The sequence below is a fragment of the Dipteris shenzhenensis genome, chromosome 30 (genome assembly GCF_047967505.1).
Source record: "Dipteris shenzhenensis isolate YYH24624 ecotype China chromosome 30, Dip_SZ_1.0, whole genome shotgun sequence".
NCBI lineage: Eukaryota > Viridiplantae > Streptophyta > Polypodiopsida > Gleicheniales > Dipteridaceae > Dipteris > Dipteris shenzhenensis.
Window position 1 is genome coordinate 25,457,574 of NC_141625.1, and position 22,768 is coordinate 25,480,341.

Here is a 22,768-nt window from a genome sequence, read left to right on the forward strand (position 1 = left end):
ATCACTCAATGCTATCTAGGAAATGTGACATCCTATATGGAGACTCAAATGAATATTCTATTTTCTATATAGGAAATATGGTCTCTTCTAGGAAATATGTATATTTATATGGAGAATTAAGTGGATTGTATGTTTCCTACATTGAAAATTAGAAAGAATGTGTCTTTTGTATATGGTGATTAGGAGTTTTTTGTGTACTAAGCAAGAATGTAGAATATTCCATATAAAAAAATATTTTTATATAAAAAATGAGCATATACTTAACGAGTGTGTATCATTGTAATTTTAATAAGATATATGTTGTAGGCTAATTACATTTTTCTTTAATTTTAGAACATTATATTTATTCTATATGTAGTCCAAATAAAAGTGACAATGAGAAGTACATGCGCTTATTTTTCTCCCAAAATTTTTTATGAGAATTTGAAATGAAGGTTTCTCCATTTTGTAAGTGAAAAATTATAATAATATTAATCTAAATTGTCAAACACATAGACAATTATAATATGCTATGTAATTCCAAATTAATGTTCTAATTAGAAGTACATGCACAATGTTAAGTTGATAAATCACAACTGTCTCACGTTTTCTAAGGTAAAAGTATATCTCAAGGGAAATTTTTGCCAATACAAGGTAAATAATTCCTTGAGCCATGAAATACAGAATGTGTGACGTCAAATGTAATGTTTTGGTGAAAAATCAACTATCTCATGCTCCCAATAATAAAATTATTACTCAAAATAAAGGCTTTCTAACATAAGATAAATATTTTTTACCAATAAATATATGAAGTTTATTAAATTAATTATACGAATGAGATGTTGATTTCCTGTAGTGTACATCTTTTCAGTTAGGTATGCAAAGCTATTATGTTGTCATGTCAACTGCATTCATATTTTGGTACCCTGAACATTTATATACATTTGTGAATATGTCCAAAATAAACCGCTAGGTTGAGTGACTTGTTGACCATGCAAAAGTCTTTCATCTAATGTGAGCATAATCTTCTTCCCTCCCATTGTGTTGTTCCCTTACATTCTTGTATTATATATGCCATTGTGCTAGTTGGAAGAAATTTGATGTGCACGTGTATTTAGAATGTAACTATGGATTTCTTAAATTCATTTTTTTTTGTTATGAATCATGTTTTTTTTGTTATAATCATGGGTGAAGCATGTCTTTATTGATCGCATGTTGATTGAAAAATGTTCAGATTGTTGTAGAAGTATATCTATTTGGATGGATCGTACAAGTGACCTCGTCGGTCAAAAGAAAGAAGAGACCAAGCTCATGAGCAGATTAAAATGCCAAGACAAAACATTGCTCAAAAAGGTCATTAGGGAATGTATGTTAGTGTTCATAAGTGCCTTATCTCAAAAGAAAATGGACAGAATTACACAAAGTGACCTCGCAGTATTCTAGATAAAGTTAGACATTACCATAGAGATTGAAAAGAAGGTGAATGATATGCAAAGATAAGATATTTTGGTCGCTTCAAATTGGGAGAAAGAGGGACCAGAGAGATTGACCGCATACATTGGTGGGCTTCTAGATGCTTATGACAAACATCTTTCACCTCACACTCCTACAAATAGATAGGGCCCAAATAGTACATTGGCATAAACTCTGGCTAAACAGGAGGACTAGAATACATGCGATGGCTAGCACAATGAGGCTAAAATAGGTGAATTGACAAATAAGGCTCGGAGATCTTTTGTCCAAAAGTCCCTTGTTGCTGCACACCAATTTCTTGAAAATACACAACCTGTGCCTATTCCTCCAGATGGATAGGATCTAGGCAGACTTGATTCTTATAATTGCCATGAATGGCACGAGTATGGGATGTTAGATGTATCATCAGTTTCAAAGGCTAGAGAGCATTGGAAATGTTACGTTTCTAACAAAAGAGGCTATCCATGTGAAAGGACAATAGAGAAAAAGGGAATCGTAATTGCTCAAAAGAGGAGAGTGCTCCGAGCACCTACCATAGAAGAAACAAAGTATCTTAAACATTTTCGGAGTATTGAAGGCAATAAAATGCTTTCGGGACATAACAAAGTCTTGTTTAGAGGACAGATCTATAAGATTGGTGATGAGGTTGTCGTTAAATATGATCATAAAGATGAAGTGATATCTAATGTAGGCCATTGGAAAGCATGCATAATGTCGTTTCTTGTCTCACAACACAAGGGTAAATATATGCTTTTCTTTAGAGCGGAGTATTGTAGACAATATATTGGCATTGAAGGTGGTTTTGAAAACTTAGTTGTGGAAACTACTACTGGCATGAGTGTTTTGCAAAGGGCTCGCCTTCCTTTTACATGGGATTGCATAAGGCCTATTTCCCCTCTGTCACATAAGTTTATTCCTTTACCACATGGGAGCAATGTCATTGCATATGAAACCAAAGATCTTGCAGTAAGAACACGACTACTACAACTTGGTAGTGTGGGGTGCATGCCTCATTGGATAGAAGAAAATGATGTCATGTTAATAAGAGGGTTCCCTGATATGCACCATGCTATGATAAGAAAAGTAGATTATGATAGGCAGTCAAAGTTGCATGGTTGAAAGTTGACCTCAGAGATAGAGAAAAATGGATAGTGGAATTTGAAGATGAGGAGTGGAAGGATTGGAGCATATGCCTCGAGACTTTTTACAATTGGTGGAGAGTGATACAACAAAGACGAATAGCTGAAGATGGAATAACAAAATATATTCCTCTTACATGGAAATTGATATAAAGGGCAAGAACTTTGAGTCACGAAATCCTCTACACATTATACAAGAGCATGTCTTGTCATGTTAAATATAATATGCTTTATGTAAAATTTATGTTTTATTTCAAAAGAAATGAGTTTATGTCTCAAATATTATTATTTATGAAATATTTTTTATTCTCTCTTTTTTGAGACTTTGTTGTGTTTATGGCAAAATATTTGAAGACCAATAATTATGGATAAAATCATTGCTCTTTTGAATGAGATTGCAAAATCCAATGTTGATGTGCCATCGATATTGGAAGCCTTATCACAAAGCCTCAAGCAAGACGAGCAAAGTGGAAGTATGGATGTAAACACAGCATAGTCTAGAAGAATAAGTACGGACATATCACAATCCTCCATACCTCTAATAGCAGAGACATCTAGTGAACGTGGCTCCTCCTTGCTCTAATGGTGGACACACCTTTGTATGAGCAAATTTTTCGTGTTCCAAAAAAGAGGGATCGTGATGAAAGTGTCATTTATGGGAAGAAAGTGTTAGCAAAGTACTTTGGTAATCAACATTAGATCCTTCTAAAAAATTATAGCATTGTCAAAGGATGGTATAAAGGACAATCTTTGGTTATGGATTTACGACACAAGGAGGAACAAGAAAAGTTAAAACACATCATTCATGAGAATCTTCAGGAGATTTTGCCATTGAAATTTCCTGGAGTAACTTATACATGGAAAGAAGAGGACATATATGAATGGTATGTATTGTCCACACAATCTAAGCAAAAATATGAGAAAAAGAAAACATCCCAATATCAAGTATTTGATCTTTACTCATATTTCTCTTAATTTTATTTTACATGCAAAATAATTGGGTCACTTGTTTCTATTATGTTTTCTTGATATAAGTTTACTTTTTTGTAGACAAATACACACATGGCCAAAGTATCAGAGCAATGTGAAGAAAAATTACCTGATTCTAACCAAGTAGGAGATAGCTCTTAAGATAGATAAGAGGTATCTCTTTTCTTTGTTACAAATAAGTTTGTGTTTTTGTAGACAAATGTCCACAAACGTGAAGCGTTCGAGCATGAAGAAAGTGAAGAACAGAACTTACTTCCTTCTATTCAAGTAAGAGATAGGTCTTAATATTATCTCTTAAGGTTGCACTTTTTCATGCGATAAATCTCGTCATGTTACTAGATTCATCTAAGATATGGGTAAAATGGATATGTATATGTTTTCTTGTAGACAAATGCTCATACAATTGAGAACGAAGAATAAATTCAAGAAGATCATGTATGTATCATATCTCATATCATAATATTGAAAAAGAAGACAAATTTTGGGAGATTTTTGGTATTTATATGAGACATGAAAAGACTATCTAAAACTTTGCTCCATTTTCTTGTTTTGTGTTTTTATCAAGGATACGTTATATGCATTATAGGAAATATGTATGTAAGATTAGACATGAGGCTTTTGAATATATATAAATATTTATAATTATATTTGATTTTGTATTTATTTTTAGTATTTATTTTCTTCATGTAGACAAATACTCATGTAGTTGATAAGGAAGAGGAAAGTCAACAAGAGGAAATATCAAATTTTGATCAGGTATTTACCATGTAGTGTATAAACATGGACATATGAGTAAGCATGTTAACTTTTGGTCATATGTAACGATAGGTTGGGATGGGAGGGAAGGAAAGGGGATAAGGGTGTGAGTGGATGGATAGAGGGGATGAAAGCATATTAGCCAGGAAAGTGGATTGGTGGAAAAAGGAATTGGTTTCTTTAAGTATTTTGTAAAATTTAATTAAGTCATTTCTTTCATTTTTTTTTTTTCTTAGGGTGCTTGTCTTCAAGACATAGGCAATGGAACACAATTTCCATGTTTTACAGATATGTTACGTGGACTGACAGAAAGATATAGTATTATGAAAAATATTTCACAAGAGGTAAAACATGATTTAATTCGCAAATTCTCTATCTAATTTACAAATTCTTTGTTTTGATAAATGTAAACATTTGTATATTCTCTTATACATTTATGATTTCTTTCTCATGCTATAACTATACTTTTCGCTCGTATTATCTTTGCATCTTTTAGTGTCTTAAAATTATAGTTTATTAGAAGATTTATGAAATTATGTATAGACAACACAAGGCATGCTTCAAAATTCAATAAGAATTGGCTCTCTCTCTCTCTCTCTCTCTCTCTCTCTCTCTCTCTCAGGAAGAAGTTCAAGCAACTCTTGTGGAAAATGTTTCAAGTACTATAAGAAAAGGAGATCAAGCAAGAAAGGTATGAATATGTGAAGTATTTTTATTAAAAATTTGTATTTTTCCCAAATATGTTAATTTTTTTATAATAACTTTGTTTCAAGTTTTACTTTTTAACGCATTTATTATGTTTTTAAAATATGTTTGTGATTTTATAGATGAGTGATAGGATGAAAGTACATTTTCAAGAAAGAAATGCTCCTAAAAATACTTCAACAAAATCCAAGAAGCAAAAGGCACGTTTTTTAAAACCGAAAGAAATAGCTCTAAAGGATTTCCTTACCACAGGAATTCAATGTTTTAGTCCATTTTCTTTTTTTTCAAACTTTGAATGTGGGATGTAACATGTTTTGAAATGTCCAATTTAATTTGATAATAGGACTTGACACAAACAACTGGATTGAGAATCAAATCTACTTCCTCTTTACCAAGCTATAGTTATTAAGAAATTCAATATTAAAAGAAAAAACATGGTTACAGCCTCTATAGGAAATCCTTTATGGACAATTTAAAATGTAGAGAATGGCTTAGGAAATTTTTGTATATAAAAATATCCTAGGGAATTTTTCTAGATAGAAAACCATTATGGATAATTTTCCTATGTAGAGAATGGGGACTAGGAAATCTCCCTACATTAAAAATTCCTGAGGAGTTTCTCTATATAGGAAACCATTATGGATAAATTTTCTATGTGGAGAATAGTTAATTGCCATTTGGTTCTAGGTTCAAGGGAGTCTTCATCTTGTCCTCATGCATGCACTTCTTTAGTGTGCATCAGATTTCTTATTTATGTAGACTAATTGCAAGGGTGCTTTAAAACATCCATATTATCTTTTTTGAATTCAAATGTATTAGCAAATTTCATTAGTCCCTTTACTATGTTCAAAAGTAATAGATTTAGAATATTGGTGTTCAAATATGCCATAATGTGGATAGCTCCATTCCCCCCCCATGCCCGTACTCTCTCTCTCTCTCTCTCTCTCTCTCTCCCTCTCTCTCTCTCTCTCTCTCTCTCTCTCAAGGAACTTATTATAGAGAATGTCAATGGGCATGACATGTACACACTTTCTGATGGGATACTTTGGCTTCTATCAAATTTTGATTGTATATGAGAATGTCATGTGATATGAGAAATCTAAAATTAAGTTATTTAACACTCCATTGTGCTGCATGGCTTGACCTACTTTTTATGATACTCTTAAAAAACTTGTGAACTCGTTGCAAAAAAACTCGCTCTAAAGTAAACCCTTTTTCTGTTCAATCATGCTAATTTAGGACGATCACATAACTGGTGTTTGACCTAAACTAGCATGGTGATATATTGCATGATGTTAACCACTAGGTTGGTTTAGGACAATCACATTGAGTCAAAGCCAATAATTAAACTATCCCAAAACCCAATCATAAACAACCAATCGGCTGGTTTGGGCAAGCACTAGCCTATGTTGTATCAAGCATGTGTATGATGTGCTCGTCCCACTTCTTGCATCCCATACGCCTTTTACAGATATCCTTCTTATTTGGAGAAACTCTTTTAGTCTCATGCTAAAACATTATCACTCTATCAATGACTTTCCCACTTAGGCTATCTGTCCTTTTCTTGCATTCCATTGAAGTCCACAGAGTTCTCGTATCGGGATGATTGTGCATTGATTCTGCTCTGCATCCAACCACAGGAGCCACGTTGATCCTTCTAATCGACAACATCTTTGACATTGTGCACACAATCTGTTTCCCCTTTGTTTTATGGGATACCAACATAGCTAATGTCACCCTATTTGTAGCTAGTTAATCTAAGCTATGCACTCCTTTCACTTTTTGTAGGCCATTTCTTAGGTTAGAGAGCTTGGTGGGAGTGCATCTCCCCAGGTGTCGTTAGGGTTCTCATTCTATAAATTTTAGGATATATGATCATCAATAAAAGAAAATCACACATTAATTATCTTCCAAATACATTGGTATAAATCACTTTACCACCTCACCAATCTAATATATCACTTTATAACAAAATATGCCAATTCTACATTTATGATAGCCAGTACTTGTAGATTTATGAATGAGAATTTTTTTTTTGATGATATGATGCCATAGACTATTGATAAGCTAGTTGGTCTCTAGATTTGTGTTTAATTTATTGCCTTTAGATACGTATTGCTTTGGATTACATTTAAATAATCGTAGGCAATATTAGTGCAAATAATCCTTTATATGTGATTTTGAAAACTTTAGTTGTGGTGTCTTCTAGACTACTCTTGATTTTGAAAACTTTAGTTGTGGTATGGTCTAGACTACTCTTGATTTGGGAAGGGAGAACTCATAAAAACTTTGCCATAGTGGCATCTTGCCACATTGCTTCAATATGAACTTTATGGAGGATAAGCTACTGGCTTCTCATATTGATCCATTGCCCTAGGATATCAATATGACTCTTGGTGGTGACATTGTAGTTAATTTTCCCTATTGAGAACTTTTAGTAGGGCTTGTTTATGCTCCTGTAAGCACTTGGCTTGATCTATCATTTGTTGCAAACTACTAAGCCATTTTGTTACCTCTCCTACATATTTTCATTCTAATGGGCTCAAGCAACTTTTAGGCTATGTGAAGCATACATTGCAATACTAATATTTGCTATGACACATTATTTTCCTATCCTTTCCCTTAGTTTGATGTTAGCTAGGGAGCTATCTTACTTCACAAAAATAAAATGAAGGTGTGTTCTCTTCATTGCAAGCAAAATACTTACCTAGTGCAACGAACAACATGAGTGTGTTGTTCTATCCTCCACTAAAGTAGAGTATATTGCAATTTCCAATGTGTGAAAAAATCGCTAAATGAGTTCTCTCAAACTATTCACACACACACACACGCGCGCGCGCGAGAACAGTGAATGAGCTATATGCTACTAGGAAATGGGTTTCCAATCAACATTCTAGTTCTATCCTCCACTGAGATATGCTACTAGGAAATTGGGTTTTCAATTAACATTCTAAATATATAGCCATAAAACTTTATTTGTAAAGTAGCCAATGATTAGGAAGTCTTACTTCTCTTTTTTATAGGCTAGCTTTTAAATGTAATCATTTTATGGGGATTCACAAATGATTTTCTCTTTATTGTAGGTAGTTTGCAACAATCACCTACAAATAGATTACTCTATGCAGGTAGTAACATAGGTAAATTGCTAGTATAAGCAAGCATTGTGATTCATGGATATTGATAGCTCTACTAATTTTGATCTAGATGAGTTGCAACCAATGAACATGCATTGTATAAATCTATTTGTTATTCATAAGGCTTTATTATGAGTCTACTAATTTGGTATCTTCACCTCTCGCTATTATATCAAGTGTTACGTTAAATGACTATTAGAGAGAGAGAGAGAGAGAGATGATGATGATTTATTAATGTCATCGAGAGGCCAGTGAGAGATGACCTATGGGCCTTGGCAAGAGCATAACATAGCAATATCCTTTGAAGAATCAGAGTGTTTACTCATGTGTTTTGTCATGAATTTTTTTATATGCTCAAATAAGAGGCATAAAAAGGTGCTTAGGGTATGAGGATTGCTATGGATGACCTCAAGGAGTTGGGATATATTGGTACATTGGGTGATCGATGATGGAAAGTGCACTCTAATGTCGACATAATTGGACATGTGAGTATGAAGTGTTCTTCATCCTCAATTTCCTAACGTTAGCATAATGTGCACACTTGTTGTTTTCTTTCTAGACCACTCCATGCTCCACGTTCATTTGTCAAAAGATGAGCTTGGGTGCGAAGAAGTGTGATAGCGTGGATGGCATGGGAATGACAATATGTGGTTGGGTGACCTCGGATGTTCCTTTATAAGCTTCCCAACATATTGGATTGATCTGAGTGCAATAGTACTTTAGTTTTCTATTCTTTGCATCCTCTTCCCACTTGAGCTTAATCACATCCACAAGACGTGACTCAATGTCCACAACTAGCATATCCTTTGCTAGTATGTCTAGTAGTTTCTCCACCTTCCATCTCTTGAACCATTTTCGAGTGTCTTAAATGTAGTAGACGATGCATCTCCATTCCCTTAACCTTAGTCACATATTAGTACACCCTCATGATGGGCTCCATCTCAATCGGCCACATGCCACTTTCTTAAATCATCATCGAGTTAGGGTAGTTGCCTTGTTTTCCCCCCCAAACTTCCACTCCATAAAGCAAAAATTGGACCATAGAGCATTTAAATGTCTAGCCTTTATCTGCCATCTTCGTAGGTTGCTTGAGTTGCATTTAGATTCAAACATGTTGTAGCTAGTCCATCTAGCCTTTAGTTGATGTTCTCTGTCCATGATTTGCTGGTACACCGATAGCCAAATATTTGGATGAGCTTACTATTTCCATGATATCAACCTTATATGTAAAGCATGGGTAGACCTTTGGTTGATTGGTTTTAACCACCATGATCTTTGTTTTTGCCACATTAACTGATAAACCAACTTGTTTGAGAGAGAGAGAGGGAGGGGGGGGGCGGGGGGGAGCTGCTCAATAGGCCAAAACTTTTTTTCTAATTTTCAAAAATTGAGATATTGTGGTGCATGCAAATTGCATTGTGTTTCTCAAATCGGGTACAATTGGATTTTTTTCTGGATTCTTTGACAAATGGCAAGTGGTTTTGTTGTAAGATGATGTTAAATCCAAACATATGATTCTTTGAAGTTTTAGATATATGGGCAAACAATGCAAAATGGTAGGATCTGCAAGTCCTTGGGAAAGGATGGCACACAATTAGGAACAAAAAATTTTGAGCAAGCTTTAATATAGAAGACGTTATTTAAAAAAGCTAAAATGGGAGGCATTCCACACGAGAGAAGTTGCTCCAAAATCACAAGTCGTCATCTCATGCCTTCTTCAACCAACCCATTTGTATGTTTTAAGGTTCCCCATGTGGCCACACTTGTCACCATAGGAAATGCACCTTGCTGATAGGTAATAAATAGATGAGCTAAGCATTATGTCCCCCGTGAGGGACGAGAAGGTCCTTCAAAGACATTAAAGAAATTCAACAAAGAAGATTGGCCAAGTTATCTTGAGTAGAGAAATTTTTCTTGAGCTACATGGTGTGTTAACAAATAGAGGTATCCTTGATGGTCAACATAAAAGCTAGGCATGGGTCAAGTGTGGATCCGTAAATACCATTTAACTCCTAGGATCTCATGGGTAGCTCTACATGGAAGCCTTATGTCCCTTTAAGGGAGAATAACATTAGTTTTAAAGTTGCTTCTTGTTCTTATTAGGGAGAAGAGCCTTGGTGAAAATATCTGAGATGTCCTCCTCTACTAAAATTTGAAACATTTTATTAGCACTCCCTCTATAGAGGAGTGCTATAGGGGACATCTGGATGGTGACTTAAAGAAATTTCCACATGTATTTTACCAAAAAAATCATATTATTTTTAGCAAATCACTCTCTCCACACACTCTTAGTCCATGTAGAATAAAGAGGGAGCACCCATGAGCATTCATGTTCTCTTGTCTTATTATTTGTTGAAACTACTTAGACTTTTCCTGAATTTTAGTAAAGGCAATGCTAGAAAAATATTCATCGAGTCAAAATCTAGCTACTTCAAAGCAAATTCAAAGTTACGCCTACATGGAGGCAAACTTGATAAACTTTTAATATTTGTGTGTGTGTGTGTAATTTGCAATCCACACCCATGTGGAGGCGAGCTTGAGAAACTTTTAATATATATATTTTTAATATTTGTGTGTGTGTGTGTGTAATTTGCAATCCACACCCACATCTAGAGAAACTTTCAATATGTATATTTTTCAAAGAGAGAGGGAAAGGGGGAGAAATGTAAACTATTCAAACATTCAAACTCTCTATTATATCAAGTGTGTGATTGAAAAATATTCTCACTAGCCAAAATCTAGCTAGCTCAAAGCAAATTCAAAGTTGTAGGCACATGGAGGCTAACTTGAAAAACTTTTAATATGTGTGTGGTGCCAGTATAATTTGCAATCCATACCCACATGGAGGAGAGCTTGAGAAACTTGTAATATGTATATATATGTGTGTGTGTGTGTGTGTGCCAATGTATAATTTTGCAATCCACACCCACATCTTGAGAAACGTTTAATATGTAAAAGAGAGGAAGAGAGAGCTAAATATTCAAACATTCAAACATTCAAACTGTGTGTGTGCAGCCAAATTTGAATTTGAACTTGCAGTGGTGCTCGAGCCCACATGCAGCTTTCATGGGTCTCTTCTTCCTCTGAGTCTCCTCTCGCAAGCCCAATTTAAGTCGTTCCATCTTTTGCTTGATATGGGTCTTTGGATCTCCCAACACCATAGCTTTTTGGGTCTTCTCCATGGCTGCCCATCCCTCTCCTCCCCCCCTCCCCGACCTCTACCTCCACTTGCTTCGCCTCAAACAGGCCCTCTCTTGCTCCATCTGGTACTTCTTGCCCATCCTCTTTCATTCATTTCCTTTTGCTTGCCATCTTTGCTAACAGACATTTTGCTCCCTGCCTCTTTGCTTCCCCCTTGCAGCTTGCGCCTCCTCAAGCAGCCCGCTTGCCTTGATTGTAACCACCACTTTTGCAGGTGAGACTGCCAACTGAGCTTTTTGACACCTTCGATTGCAATGCTGTATAATGTGTCAACAGCATTACTCATGAATGTACCTTACATGGTGGGTTTTTGGGTTTATGTTGAGCTTGCAGCTCTTGCCTGCGTCGATCCATGAATAGTACAGCTGCATGTCCTAAATGCAAACTACCAGCCACCCGGCAAGGTACGCAGATTGATATCGCCTTTAGAGAGCAGAATAGACTGGTTCATATTAATCACCTTAGGAGCAAGCTTGATTTGGCTCAGGCGATTGAGAATGGAGGGGCGCTTATATTTTTGGATTTGATTTGTCGCGTGTTTTGTTCCAGAAGCAAGATCCTCACCAGAGGTTGACAATCTGGTAAATATTTATGAAAGTCTGGAAAGTTCTGCTGGTCTTTATGCGGTTGCATCTCAGACTGTCGCTCTTAATGATACAAGTAAGTTCTGGGGCCGTGCTTTATATATGTATTAGTGTTGGACGAAGATTCAGAGAGACCAGAAAGCAAGAGTTTGCAGAAATGAATATAAAATTCAAATATAAGTGGTCGGAACAGAATGAACTAATTTTGTTCCCTGTATAATTGGTAAAAAGCTTCATTTAGCTCACTTCTGTCTGCGTGTTTTTGTCCACTGAGCTTTTAGACTGAATTTTCTCAATCTTTTTTATTACAGTTACGTATGACTAGTATTCAATCATAAAATCAGTTCTTGCTGAACAAAATGTGTGCTGGAGATAATGTAGTTTTTTTTTCAGTGTGTGTAACACAGCGTCAAAAATATCTGACTGATCACACTTTTGCAGTTCTTGGAGCTTGTGCATTCCCATAGTGCTTGGAACGATAGCAGTGGGAAAGTCCAAGCACTATGGGCGTGTCATTCCCATAGTGCTTGGAGATAGCAGTGGGAAAGTCCAAGCACTATGGGCTTTTAATATCTCCCTATGAGCTGGTCTATGGTATGGAGGCTATAATACATGCACAATGGAAATACTTGCTTGAGTTTAACTATAGCCTCAATAAAGCTGCCAATTTGAGCTTGGAGTGTTGCATTGACTAGAGAAAATTTAAATTGCGACTAGCCAACAGATGGAGGGAGCGCAGGGATGGGAACTGGTTCTTATCTCTGATCCCTGAATAGACAATCATTTGGACTAAGAGTTCCTACCTTAGTGCAAGGAATCGTTTGGGGTAAAGAAGATTCTAGAGCAAGAAGTTGTGGACGTAAAATAATTAGAGGGAAGTATAATAAAGAGCATTCAAAAATAAAAATAGATACTATTTGAAGCCCTTTTATGTTCAAGACCTTGATTCAAATGAATGTCTTCACTATGATGCAGGAAATTGTTAGCTTGAAAAAAAACTCAACCCTTGTAATCTCTAATTATGAATATGTTGTGAGAGATTGTGTATGGGTCTTGGGATGAGGGGGATGCAATTAATCCTCTATAGTTGGATATATTAGATTTAAAGTGTGGTTTGAAGGGCCAAAGTAGTGAGAGGCAAAGCTAATGCTTTGTTAGGTGAGAGATACAAATATAATAGTAGGGATAGATAAGGGTGAGGTGGTAGTCACCAAGTCATCTTCATTTTCCACTTAGGCCAAATATCTAAACGCATGGCACTATGAGCACCATCCATCTCAAGGTCCTTCAATGTCATCGAACTAGTCATCACATTAGAAGCTCAGCTCTCATTGGCTAGCTGCCATTCCTATGTCCTACAAGATGTCATCTTTCTTGGAGACTCTTTAGCCTCTCCTTCCCTTCTCTCCCCCCTTGCCCACGGCCCCCCTTCCATTCTTTTGTTCTCCCTCCACCTTCGTGAGTGCCATCCTTTAGTTTTGGAGCTTAGCCCTCTCCTCCTCATCATTGTCTATCTTTTTGCTTGGGCATGGTGTTGATCTTTGTCCTTGGAGCACTTGAAGCGATAGTGCTATAAATGTGACATGTTGTGTGGAGCTTAAATCCTTGTTGCTCGTGCATTCCTATTTACATATATGCATATGATGGTTGGAGCTTTGTTCACCTTCTCTCTTCTTTTGTCGGTTTGTTGAGTGGAAGGTCTGGTTGATGTCGAGTGGATTCATCATGCTCTTCTTGTAAGAGTGGGTGTGTTGGGTTGTTGTTCATGGTGCAATCGCTTGTGGTAAAAATGCCTCTTAGTGCCATCAATGTAACCGCACATATCAAAACAAATAAGCACAATCTCACTCTTGACTATGTGAATGAGGTAGTTATAGATGTTTCGATTTTCAATGTAATAGGTTTGCTGAATTGTAGTTGACAATAATGATGCCATCAAATAAGCCTTGTACCATTCAAAGAGGGACACACATTAATTTGCAATCTTCAGCTAGAATGTTGGTACGGAACTCTTGTTGCTAAGCTTCATTTTCAGGAACTATTTGAGAAGAGGTACAAGATTAAAGAGCACCATCGTTAATGCCTTTGACAGTGTGATCACTCTACAAAGCGCACGGAAAATGGAATTGCAAAACAGAGCGTCTTGGATAAAAAAGGGTTTGGCCATATTCAATATTTGTTGGCACTGCCCTGTTAGGGGCAGGGCTCTAGCATAGAGAAACATGCTTTATTGGGAGCCCTCGGAAAACTGGAACAACATGCAGTTATATGCTCTCTACCTTAGCCACTTGGCTGGATAGTTCTTTATAACCATGTTTTTTAAGGGGCAAAGCTCTCGGCACTTGTTCCTCTTGTTTCTTGCAAAAGAGTTATCTTGTTTTATTATTCAAACAGCTTGAAAGGGCCTCAACTTGCTAAAACAAAGGTTGTGGACTCTCATGGCGATGTGGATTTTCTAGACTTGTGAATACCTTTGGCCTCATTGATTAGAATTGTAAAAAGGGCTGATCTAGAGAATTAATTCCATGGGCCTAGGCAAAGAGCTGAAGGGAAAGAGGGGTAAAAATTCCATAGCTAAAATAGCACTAGGGGCCATGTTTGGCAGGCTGGCTTGGGAAGCAAGCAAAAAAGTTGAAATTCACTTGGGAGGCAGTTTTTGGACTAGAGAAAGGCAGGTCATAGGCTGGGAAAGTGCCCCAAGGCTATTCTAACTAATCGCGTTGCTGGATTTTGACTACTAGAGCAGTACATGGGCTGTTAGGGAGCTGCCAGAAGCTAAAAAATGACAGCCACGGAGCCTCCAGAAGATTTCACCATCACCTTGGGAGTTGCCAAGGCTGCCAGAAGCTCAAAAACGAAATTCACCTACAGCCAGGGAGTTGCTAGGTTAACTCGCCTTCAACTAGGGAGCTGCCAGGGTGAATTTGCCTTTAAGCAGGGAGCTGCTAGGGCTAGTTGTTGGATCTAGTGTTGCGTGTCAGATTTGGACAGCAAAGAGTTGCTTTCAGAATGTAACAGACAGTTTGCATGGAGAGTCGCTTCTTTTCTTTGTCAGCTAGAGTATCCCTAGGTAAGCATTGGCACTAGTAACAGCCTGTGAGCAATCTTGAGGAGCAAGAGTGAGAAGCTGCTTGCACCAGTCAAGATAATGTACCCTTGTCTAAACCTCTGAGTGGTACAGTCTGTGAGAATAAATAGAGGATCTCTAAAGTAGGGACTAAGGATGACCTTGTCCCTAGTAGATAAAGAAGACTTGTGACGCGAAGTTATCTTTTTTGAGCCTCCATGCCAGAATTGTTACTAATGAAGACAAGGCCATTGGAATAAATATATGTATGCAACTGATTCCTAAGTTTTTAGCCATGCAAGAAGTTAAGATTGCAAAACAGGTGCATTATATCTAAGAATAACAGGATGTGGGGGTGTTGAATATCAAATAATTTTCCTTAGCTCTGTAGGACTGTGCTGCTGACCTTGGGGAAGTTGGTTAAGCCTACATTTTAAGCTAGGATTACATGACCTCCTGGTTTTGTATTCTGTGCCTTCCTGTGGAATTCTAGAGCATTTTTTCAGTCTTGAAAGTGGTATTTCACAACTTTTAGATAATGAGACGAGTCTGGGTCACTTGGGAGTTCATTAGATGTTATGAAATTAAATGCATAGACTGCTATGTGATTAGCTCTGTTTATATACAATGGTTGCTGCTTCTTTTCCATCTGTGTGTGCTCATCATGAATCATGATTGCCAACTCTGTTTCTCAACACTTGATCTTGGAGTGCTAGAGCTAAGCTTTTACAATGTATTATACTTGGTTTTTGGGGGTGTAAGTTGATATTCTTGTAATTTTTTAATGATGGTCAATTTCTACCATCAAATCTGAAGTGCGGTTTTGCAAGTCTTGAAAATGGTTTTTGACCTTAAGTATCATATCAAGCTGATTTATCGTAACTATGTCAGGAGGAAAGCAGCCTCAGAATGAGTCCCACAAAATAAACTGTCTGGAGATCAAGAATGTAGTATTCTCTGTCACTGATGAAGATGATTGTTTAGACGGTGCATCTTTGAAGAAGCAGAAAATACATGATAGCAGAGGAAACAGGATGAATGATCTAACTGACGGAGAGAAACCAGTGACTTCTTCTACTTTGGAGCATTCCTGCAGAGGAACTTTGACTGTGTCAAAGCGTGTACAACTCCCATGCCCTTCTGAGTCTGGGAATACAGATGATATGCAAGAAAGGCCATCTATGATGGAAAGAAAAGAAGAAGCTTTAAATTGTTGCTCAACATCCCTTTCTGACAAATTAAAATTGAAGATAGCGATGGATAATGAAGACGAGGATGAACAAAAAATGCCAAACTCTACTCCATTGGACAACCTGGGAAGTGTTCAACCTTTGCTAACAGGTGATAGATTGAGCCTAACAGCTTGTGATATAGCTGAATTGAAAGGGATCCCTCATTCCACGCAGAAGGAAAAGCATGACAAAGCTACAGCACCCTTGGTGCATTTTGTGGCAGATGCCTTGCATGAAGACAATAAGTTCTCGCCTGATTCTGCGATCTTGACAGAGTCTTCTGGCTCAGACCTAATCGAGACCAAATTTGCTCTTCATCTTGACTTACCAAGGTTCCATCCTGCACATCAAGCTAGCAAGCATATTAAAGAATACCGAAAGGTAACACTCTTAAATCTCTTTGGTTGCCCATTTATTACACATGATGTCACTGCTTTTCAAATTTCTATTAGTATTCTCTGGAGTTTTAAGAGACTTGCCAACAAAGACTTTATGTTAATTCTCCATATTTATGAAAGTGCAGGGACATGAGGAGAGCTCTTGCTTGCCAAGCAGGAACTTTGGAGCTTCTGTGTGTAAATCAACAGGATTCTGCCCTTCTGAGCCGGCTGACTGTAGCCGTTCTAGTCCTCCACCTGCAGAACAAGTAAGCCACTGAAGGCTATTTTGCTTCATGGTGGAGCCTTCATGTTTTCCTTCTATCTAAATTCCTCTATTGAGAACTTCCAAAATCTTACCGAGTTGTCCTCTTCTGGAGCAGGGATGTCTGGAAATCAGTTTGTCAGTGGGAGATATATCAAAAATTGGGGAAATGCCTGGTAATAGCAAGTCAATGGAATCCCAGATGGTGCTTAGTAGTCATGGTAATGGACAATTTTTTAGCTCATGGACAAAGCAGAGTTTGTATAGATGTTAATCTTTCAGCCTGTCATCTTAACCAGATAGGCACAATGAACAATGTAGTCAATGGTATCCAAGATTTCTTTACTGTTAATGACTTCTGGTGTAACGCCTGATTAAGGTGAAGATGTTGGAGTCAAAACTGTTGAGATCCTGGAATCACAAAAAACTGCTGGACTTGAGTGCAAACATGAGGCCCTCTTACCACATAAATCAGAGCAAGATGGTTGTGGTGACAATGTAGCTAAATGTGCTTTCTGCCAAACTGCGAATGATTCTCTGGTAATACAACTTTTACATTGCATCCAGGAACATGGTCTAGTTTTTCTGGAATCTTTTCTTCTCACGAATGCTGGATTTTGATGGTTGTATGGCACCATGCTTATGACTGCGACTTTGTAGTGCAGGTTGCAGGTCCAATGATTCATTACAAAAACGGGATTCCTGTGAAAGGAGGAAAAAATAGAATCGGAAAGCTTTTGAATGTGCATAAACGTTGTGCAGAGTGGTGAGCCTTATATGAGCTGTCATGAATGATGCTTTCAGATCTTAACCACTTATTGTGATGTAAAAATTACTGTTATTGAAATGGTTCACAGGGCTCCCAATGTCTACTTTGTGGATGACATAGCAAAGAACCTCCCGAAAGAGATCGGTAGAGGCCAGAAGATTAAATGCAATGGCTGTGGGCTGAAGGGAGCAGTTCTTGGTTGCTGTTTGAAGCGATGTCGCAAGAGCTATCATTATCCGTGTGCTCGTGGGCTGTCGTGCAGATGGGATGATGTAAGTTTTAGAACATTGCCCATGGCTATGAACTAGTTAATATCAAATAAAGCTGTGGGGAGCAAAGAAATGGAGTCCTGCTGAAGGGGTTATTTCTGATTAAAAATTTCACTAATTGCAGGAAAATTTCCTTATTTTGTGCCCTGAACATACATGTTCCAGATTTCCTAATGAAGGATTGAAGGAAACCATTACTAAGGCCCCTATGTCCAACAGCAATAATGCATGTGCAGCACCCCTTGTCCAAACAGGCTGCTCGAATGTTGAATATAGCACGGAGAAATCCTCTAAGAAATGGCCATCTCACACAGCTTCCAAGTGGGTGTTGTGCGGCTCTTGTTTGAACTCTAAAGAAAAAGTGAGCTCTTTGGGAAGTTTTCATTTTGTGAGTAAATGTGGTGTGAGTTTTACAAGGAAACTCGTATAACTTCCAGAGTTTCGGTCTGTTGCCATCTTCAGAAGATGAGAGTTTGGTCAGTGATGGCAAGTATCTTTGATGGCAGGCACAATTGGCTTCCTTTGTGGGCTGCACAGGTGCCTCATGCACTAAAACCTGGAGCTCTTGTGTGACTCACCTTATTGCAGGCACTGATGAGAGGGATGCTGCACGAAGAAGTATGAAATTTTTGATGGCAACTTTGGAGGGAAAGTGGATTTTGAAAGCAGAATGTAAGACATACTTTCCTAGCTGTATCCATCTCTCCTCTTATGAAACAATTCATGGATGGATTGAAAATTTACTCTAAACTCTGATTCCTGTAACTTTTGGCCCCTGGCAGGGTTAGATGCTGTCATGATTGCAGGTCAACCTGTAAGTGAGGAACCATATGAAATCAATATTGATATACATGGGCTGCTGGGGGGACCTAAGCATGGGCGTTGTATGGCAATTTCCAAGGTTCACATGGTGTAGAAACATAGATGACAGCACTCTGTTCTGAGATGCAATGACAGTGGTTTTCAAACGTCCTTGTAAGGAATAAACTTTGGGCAAGGCTACTAAGGTTTTGATCTTGGTTTTACAGGCACACCCACTCTTTCAAGGTCTTGAAGTTTATCTTTTGGGGGACTATGCTGCTTCATACAAAGCTGACTTGCAAGCCTTAGTTGTTGCTGCTGGAGGAGAGCTTCTCAGTACCATACCAGATGCACCAGCAGCAGATCGTCAAAAAAGGATTGTTGTAGTTTATAGCAAGGACTTATTCCCTGATTTTAGAGCGTGCACACAAGAGGATATGATCAAAATTCGGTGCTTGGAAGCAAAATCTTTAGCTTCTGCAGTGGGAGCAAAGGTAGCTGCCCACACCTGGATTTTAGATTCTATAGCAGCATATGAGGTACAGCCTTTTGAATAGATATGTTCTGTGAAATCTGATGCTACTGAGTGGTAGAAGCCACACATTTTTTGGATGGGCAGTTTAATGAATGGGACTCCCCCAACACTTGGCCCTGGTGCCTAAGCTGAATGATCACGGCGGGGCAAAGGTTTCTGCTAATCTGTGGTCAAGTCTAGGCCTATTGCGCAAAACCAAGCTTATAGAAGTCTCTTGGTCCCTTACTTGGTAGCTAATCACACAATACACTCATTCAGGCTTGTTTTCGGGTGTATTTTTCTTAGTTGGGATGTGGACCTATGGCTCGAGGGACCTTGTACTCATTCCTGTGTAGATTTGTAGCTATATGAAAGTATTTCGTTGGAATAATACTCTCTCTTTCTCTCTCTGCAATGTGAGTGCTCTCCTTCGTATGCCATTTCCAAGCTTGATAATTTGATTTTGCAAGCTGAGAAATCAAGGGAGAAATCTCTCTCTCTCCCTCTCTCTCTCTCTCCAATGTGAATGATCCTCCTTCGTATGCAATTTCCAAGCTTGATAATTTGATTTTGCATGAGGTCAACTCAAAGCTGAGAAATCTACGGAGAAGCTTGCACTACACGTGCAGAGTGAGGGTTTTACTGCAGCATTGGTGAAAAGATTTAGAAGTTCCTTTAGTATTTGAGCAATGCCTTGACAATATGTCGAGCGCTATGCCCATGCTCACTTGGGACACCACTCATTGATGCATTTCAACATCCACCACAAAAATATGCCATCATCACATTCAAGACATGAGCGGATAGGTTGGAAATGTTTCTTCAAACCAAAGCCTTGAAAGGCACTAAGGGGCTTAGCACATGGGAAGAAATAGGATGGGAATGGGAAAAGGTGGTCCCAAGTGGTCCCATGCATATTTCTATCCTATTCCCATCCCACCATGTGCTAACAAAAAAAGAACTAGGGATGGGTTTAGGAGGAAGAGGACACATGGCATCATTTCATGTGTGTAAGAGGTGGGGACCTTGTGGGGACAAGGACACATGTCATCCTTACATGTTATTGAACCCCTAAAAAAGGGAAATCCATTATGGCTGCTAGGGTCTAAAGGCCATGGTCCAAGATGGGAGAAAAAGTGGCTACTCCCATTCTAAATCCATCCTAGACCACTTGGTGTAGGATGGGAGTAATGATGACAAAAATAATCCCATCCTAAACCCATGCTAGCCCTGTCCATGTGCTAAGGCCCTAAGATGTGGGTAGCATAAGATCTTACCCTTCAAGAGCTTAAGATGAAAGTAATGAATTTCAAAAATTACGGGAAGCTTGAAAGAGTGGTAAATGGGTAGCATATCGAGCTAATACAAAACAAGAATAGAGTGACTAGGATAGTGGGTGATCGATGCATCAGAACTTTTGGAGGCATTGACATTAGAGAGCTAATAGCTAAAAATATCATAGGCAAAATATGGCAGGACCCAAGTGAGAAGATGGCCTTCTACAAAAGAGATTAATTTCGTATTGCCTTATCGAGGAGAAGATTGTCTCAATGGGAACATCTCTCTTCTTGAAAGGAAACCAATATGCCAGTTGTGAACTAGCTCCCACAAGCTCCAAGTAGAGATTGGTAAATGGATAAGTGAATGTTGAGAGGATCGGGTTTGTAGCTTATGGCCATCATGAGACATAGAGGACGAATGCCACTCCTCACTTGTCGAGTCTAAGTAACACATTAGGGAGAAATATGAAATAAAGTTGCCATCCTCTTTGATCAGCCACCACGAAGAGGATGGGAGCTTACATCAAGGAGTATTGGCACATCATAGTAAAGTCTTGGACCAAACACACACGCTCGCAAGCATGCCCAAGGATGCAAACACATGAAATATTATTGTTGATAGCTATTTTTAGGGTTGTAACATGTAATGCTTCAAAGAATTCACCTTTGTTATATAGATCTTGTTGGGTCTCTAACGGACATTAGTATGTAGTAGAGATTGCAACGGCACCACCAATCAACAGGTTGTGTTGATGCATCGAGCATGTTAGAGGAGAGAACAAGAGAGTAGTGTGTTGAGTTCTCTCCATCAGACCTGAGCTTGCTAGAATAGTGAGCATTGCAAGTTGAGGCAGCTTGGTTGTATGGAGACATGAGTTGATTCAATACAAGTTGATGCTGTTTGTCCATGTCCTTGTTTCTATTCATGAGTTGCACTCTATATTCTTTTAAATGTGTATAACTCGGTATTCTCCTTTCACCATGCGGTTCGTCGATGACGGCTCACCCGAACTCCAAGTGTGAATGTTGTCATTTGTTCTAACACCCGAGCATGCCATCCTTAGGGTTGCAAGAAAGGGCATCCTCACCGAGCATAGCATAGGATTGAGTTCACACCACACAACTTTACTAAGATAGCCATAGGTGAGTGAACCGAACCGTTAACATTTTGGCGATTCTGTTGGGGAAGGGTCAATTGAATTGTGAGTTGACAAGCTGTCAGTTCAGAGATTTGGAGAACCGAGTTAGTAAGCTAGTGTCGAGGGTCAGTAAGGTTCATGTTAACCAGTGACCAAGTGAGACTGTTGTTGAGAATCGTGGGCTACTACAGGAAATTTCTCCAAGTGACTCCAAACAAGTGGCATAGTTTGGTGGTTGAAGACACGTGTGGGATACACAAAGTATTCATATTGCTACTCGAATACTTTCTTCCTTGGTCGATGGTTGACACATGCTCGGAAAGAAGAAGAAGATACATGGTCAAGCACAAAGAGTTCCTAACCCAAAGGAAATAGTTTCCTACCATGAGAGCTAGAGCGGTCTCGAAATCGTAGTCTTGAAACCAGAGTTTAACACCCAAAAGAGGCTCGTAGAAGCAGCACTGTTCAATAGGAGCGACGAACACAAGGAGAGAGGCTTGGTTATGCTACTCTAGGAGTAGAAGTAGATTCCTATGCACAAACAGAATGACAGTACACTGGTGTTGGGCTCAGGTGTCCCAGAAGATTGGTGGATGAAGGCCCATCATGGCCAATGGAGTTTGAGCACTCATCTACTGAGAGTTTGGATTTTGAGCGGATGGCCATGAAACATTAAAATGAATGAGAACAACTCAGAGAATGGAGAGAGTGTCTTTGACAGTGCTCGGCTATCATCCTAGAGGAATTATGTCGAGAGAGATATGAAGGCAGAAGACCAATTACAACTGATGGTCAAAGAAGTAACCAACGGGAGCGGTGTGCTTCAGATAGAGGGAGACACCACTAACAACTTGAGATGAACATGGAGAAACTAAAGCAATTTGCCCAAGTTCCTCTCACAATGGATAGAAATTCTACTTTGTCTATAGACATACATCAAACTGTACCTCTATGGCCTGAGGATAGCACCAACCAATTGTGGGAGAGTCTACAACGACCTCATACGCATGAAGGAAAATAGGATAGGTGGAAGGCCAGTAACTTGGTCCTTTCTAGTGGAAGACTGCCTACTCAGGTTATGGATTAGAGAAGTC

The 22,768-nt window shown here is 38.4% G+C and overlaps 1 protein-coding gene across 5 annotated transcripts; it reads left to right on the forward strand.

The window, feature by feature from the left end:
* The first annotated feature begins 11,278 nt into the window (after nucleotides 1-11,278).
* LOC147881884 (BRCA1-associated RING domain protein 1-like) lies at nucleotides 11,279-19,471 on the forward strand. Of its 5 annotated transcripts, XM_087401859.1 has the most exons (15): nucleotides 11,279-11,442; nucleotides 11,538-11,591; nucleotides 11,711-11,781; nucleotides 11,927-12,037; nucleotides 15,920-16,369; nucleotides 16,484-16,641; nucleotides 16,784-16,906; nucleotides 17,021-17,123; nucleotides 17,282-17,442; nucleotides 17,568-17,668; nucleotides 17,760-17,943; nucleotides 18,065-18,301; nucleotides 18,447-18,612; nucleotides 18,723-18,841; nucleotides 18,969-19,471. In XM_087401859.1, the coding sequence occupies exons 1-15, from the start codon at nucleotides 11,357-11,359 to the stop codon at nucleotides 19,296-19,298; spliced, it is 2,454 nt and encodes an 817-aa protein (XP_087257985.1). In that variant the 5' UTR covers nucleotides 11,279-11,356; the 3' UTR covers nucleotides 19,299-19,471. The 5 variants fall into 5 exon arrangements, with proteins under 5 accessions (XP_087257985.1, XP_087257982.1, XP_087257984.1 ...); XM_087401856.1 differs by having other exon boundaries at nucleotides 15,920-16,641; XM_087401858.1 differs by having other exon boundaries at nucleotides 15,920-16,641; nucleotides 18,723-18,754.
* The last annotated feature ends 3,297 nt before the right edge of the window (nucleotides 19,472-22,768 follow it).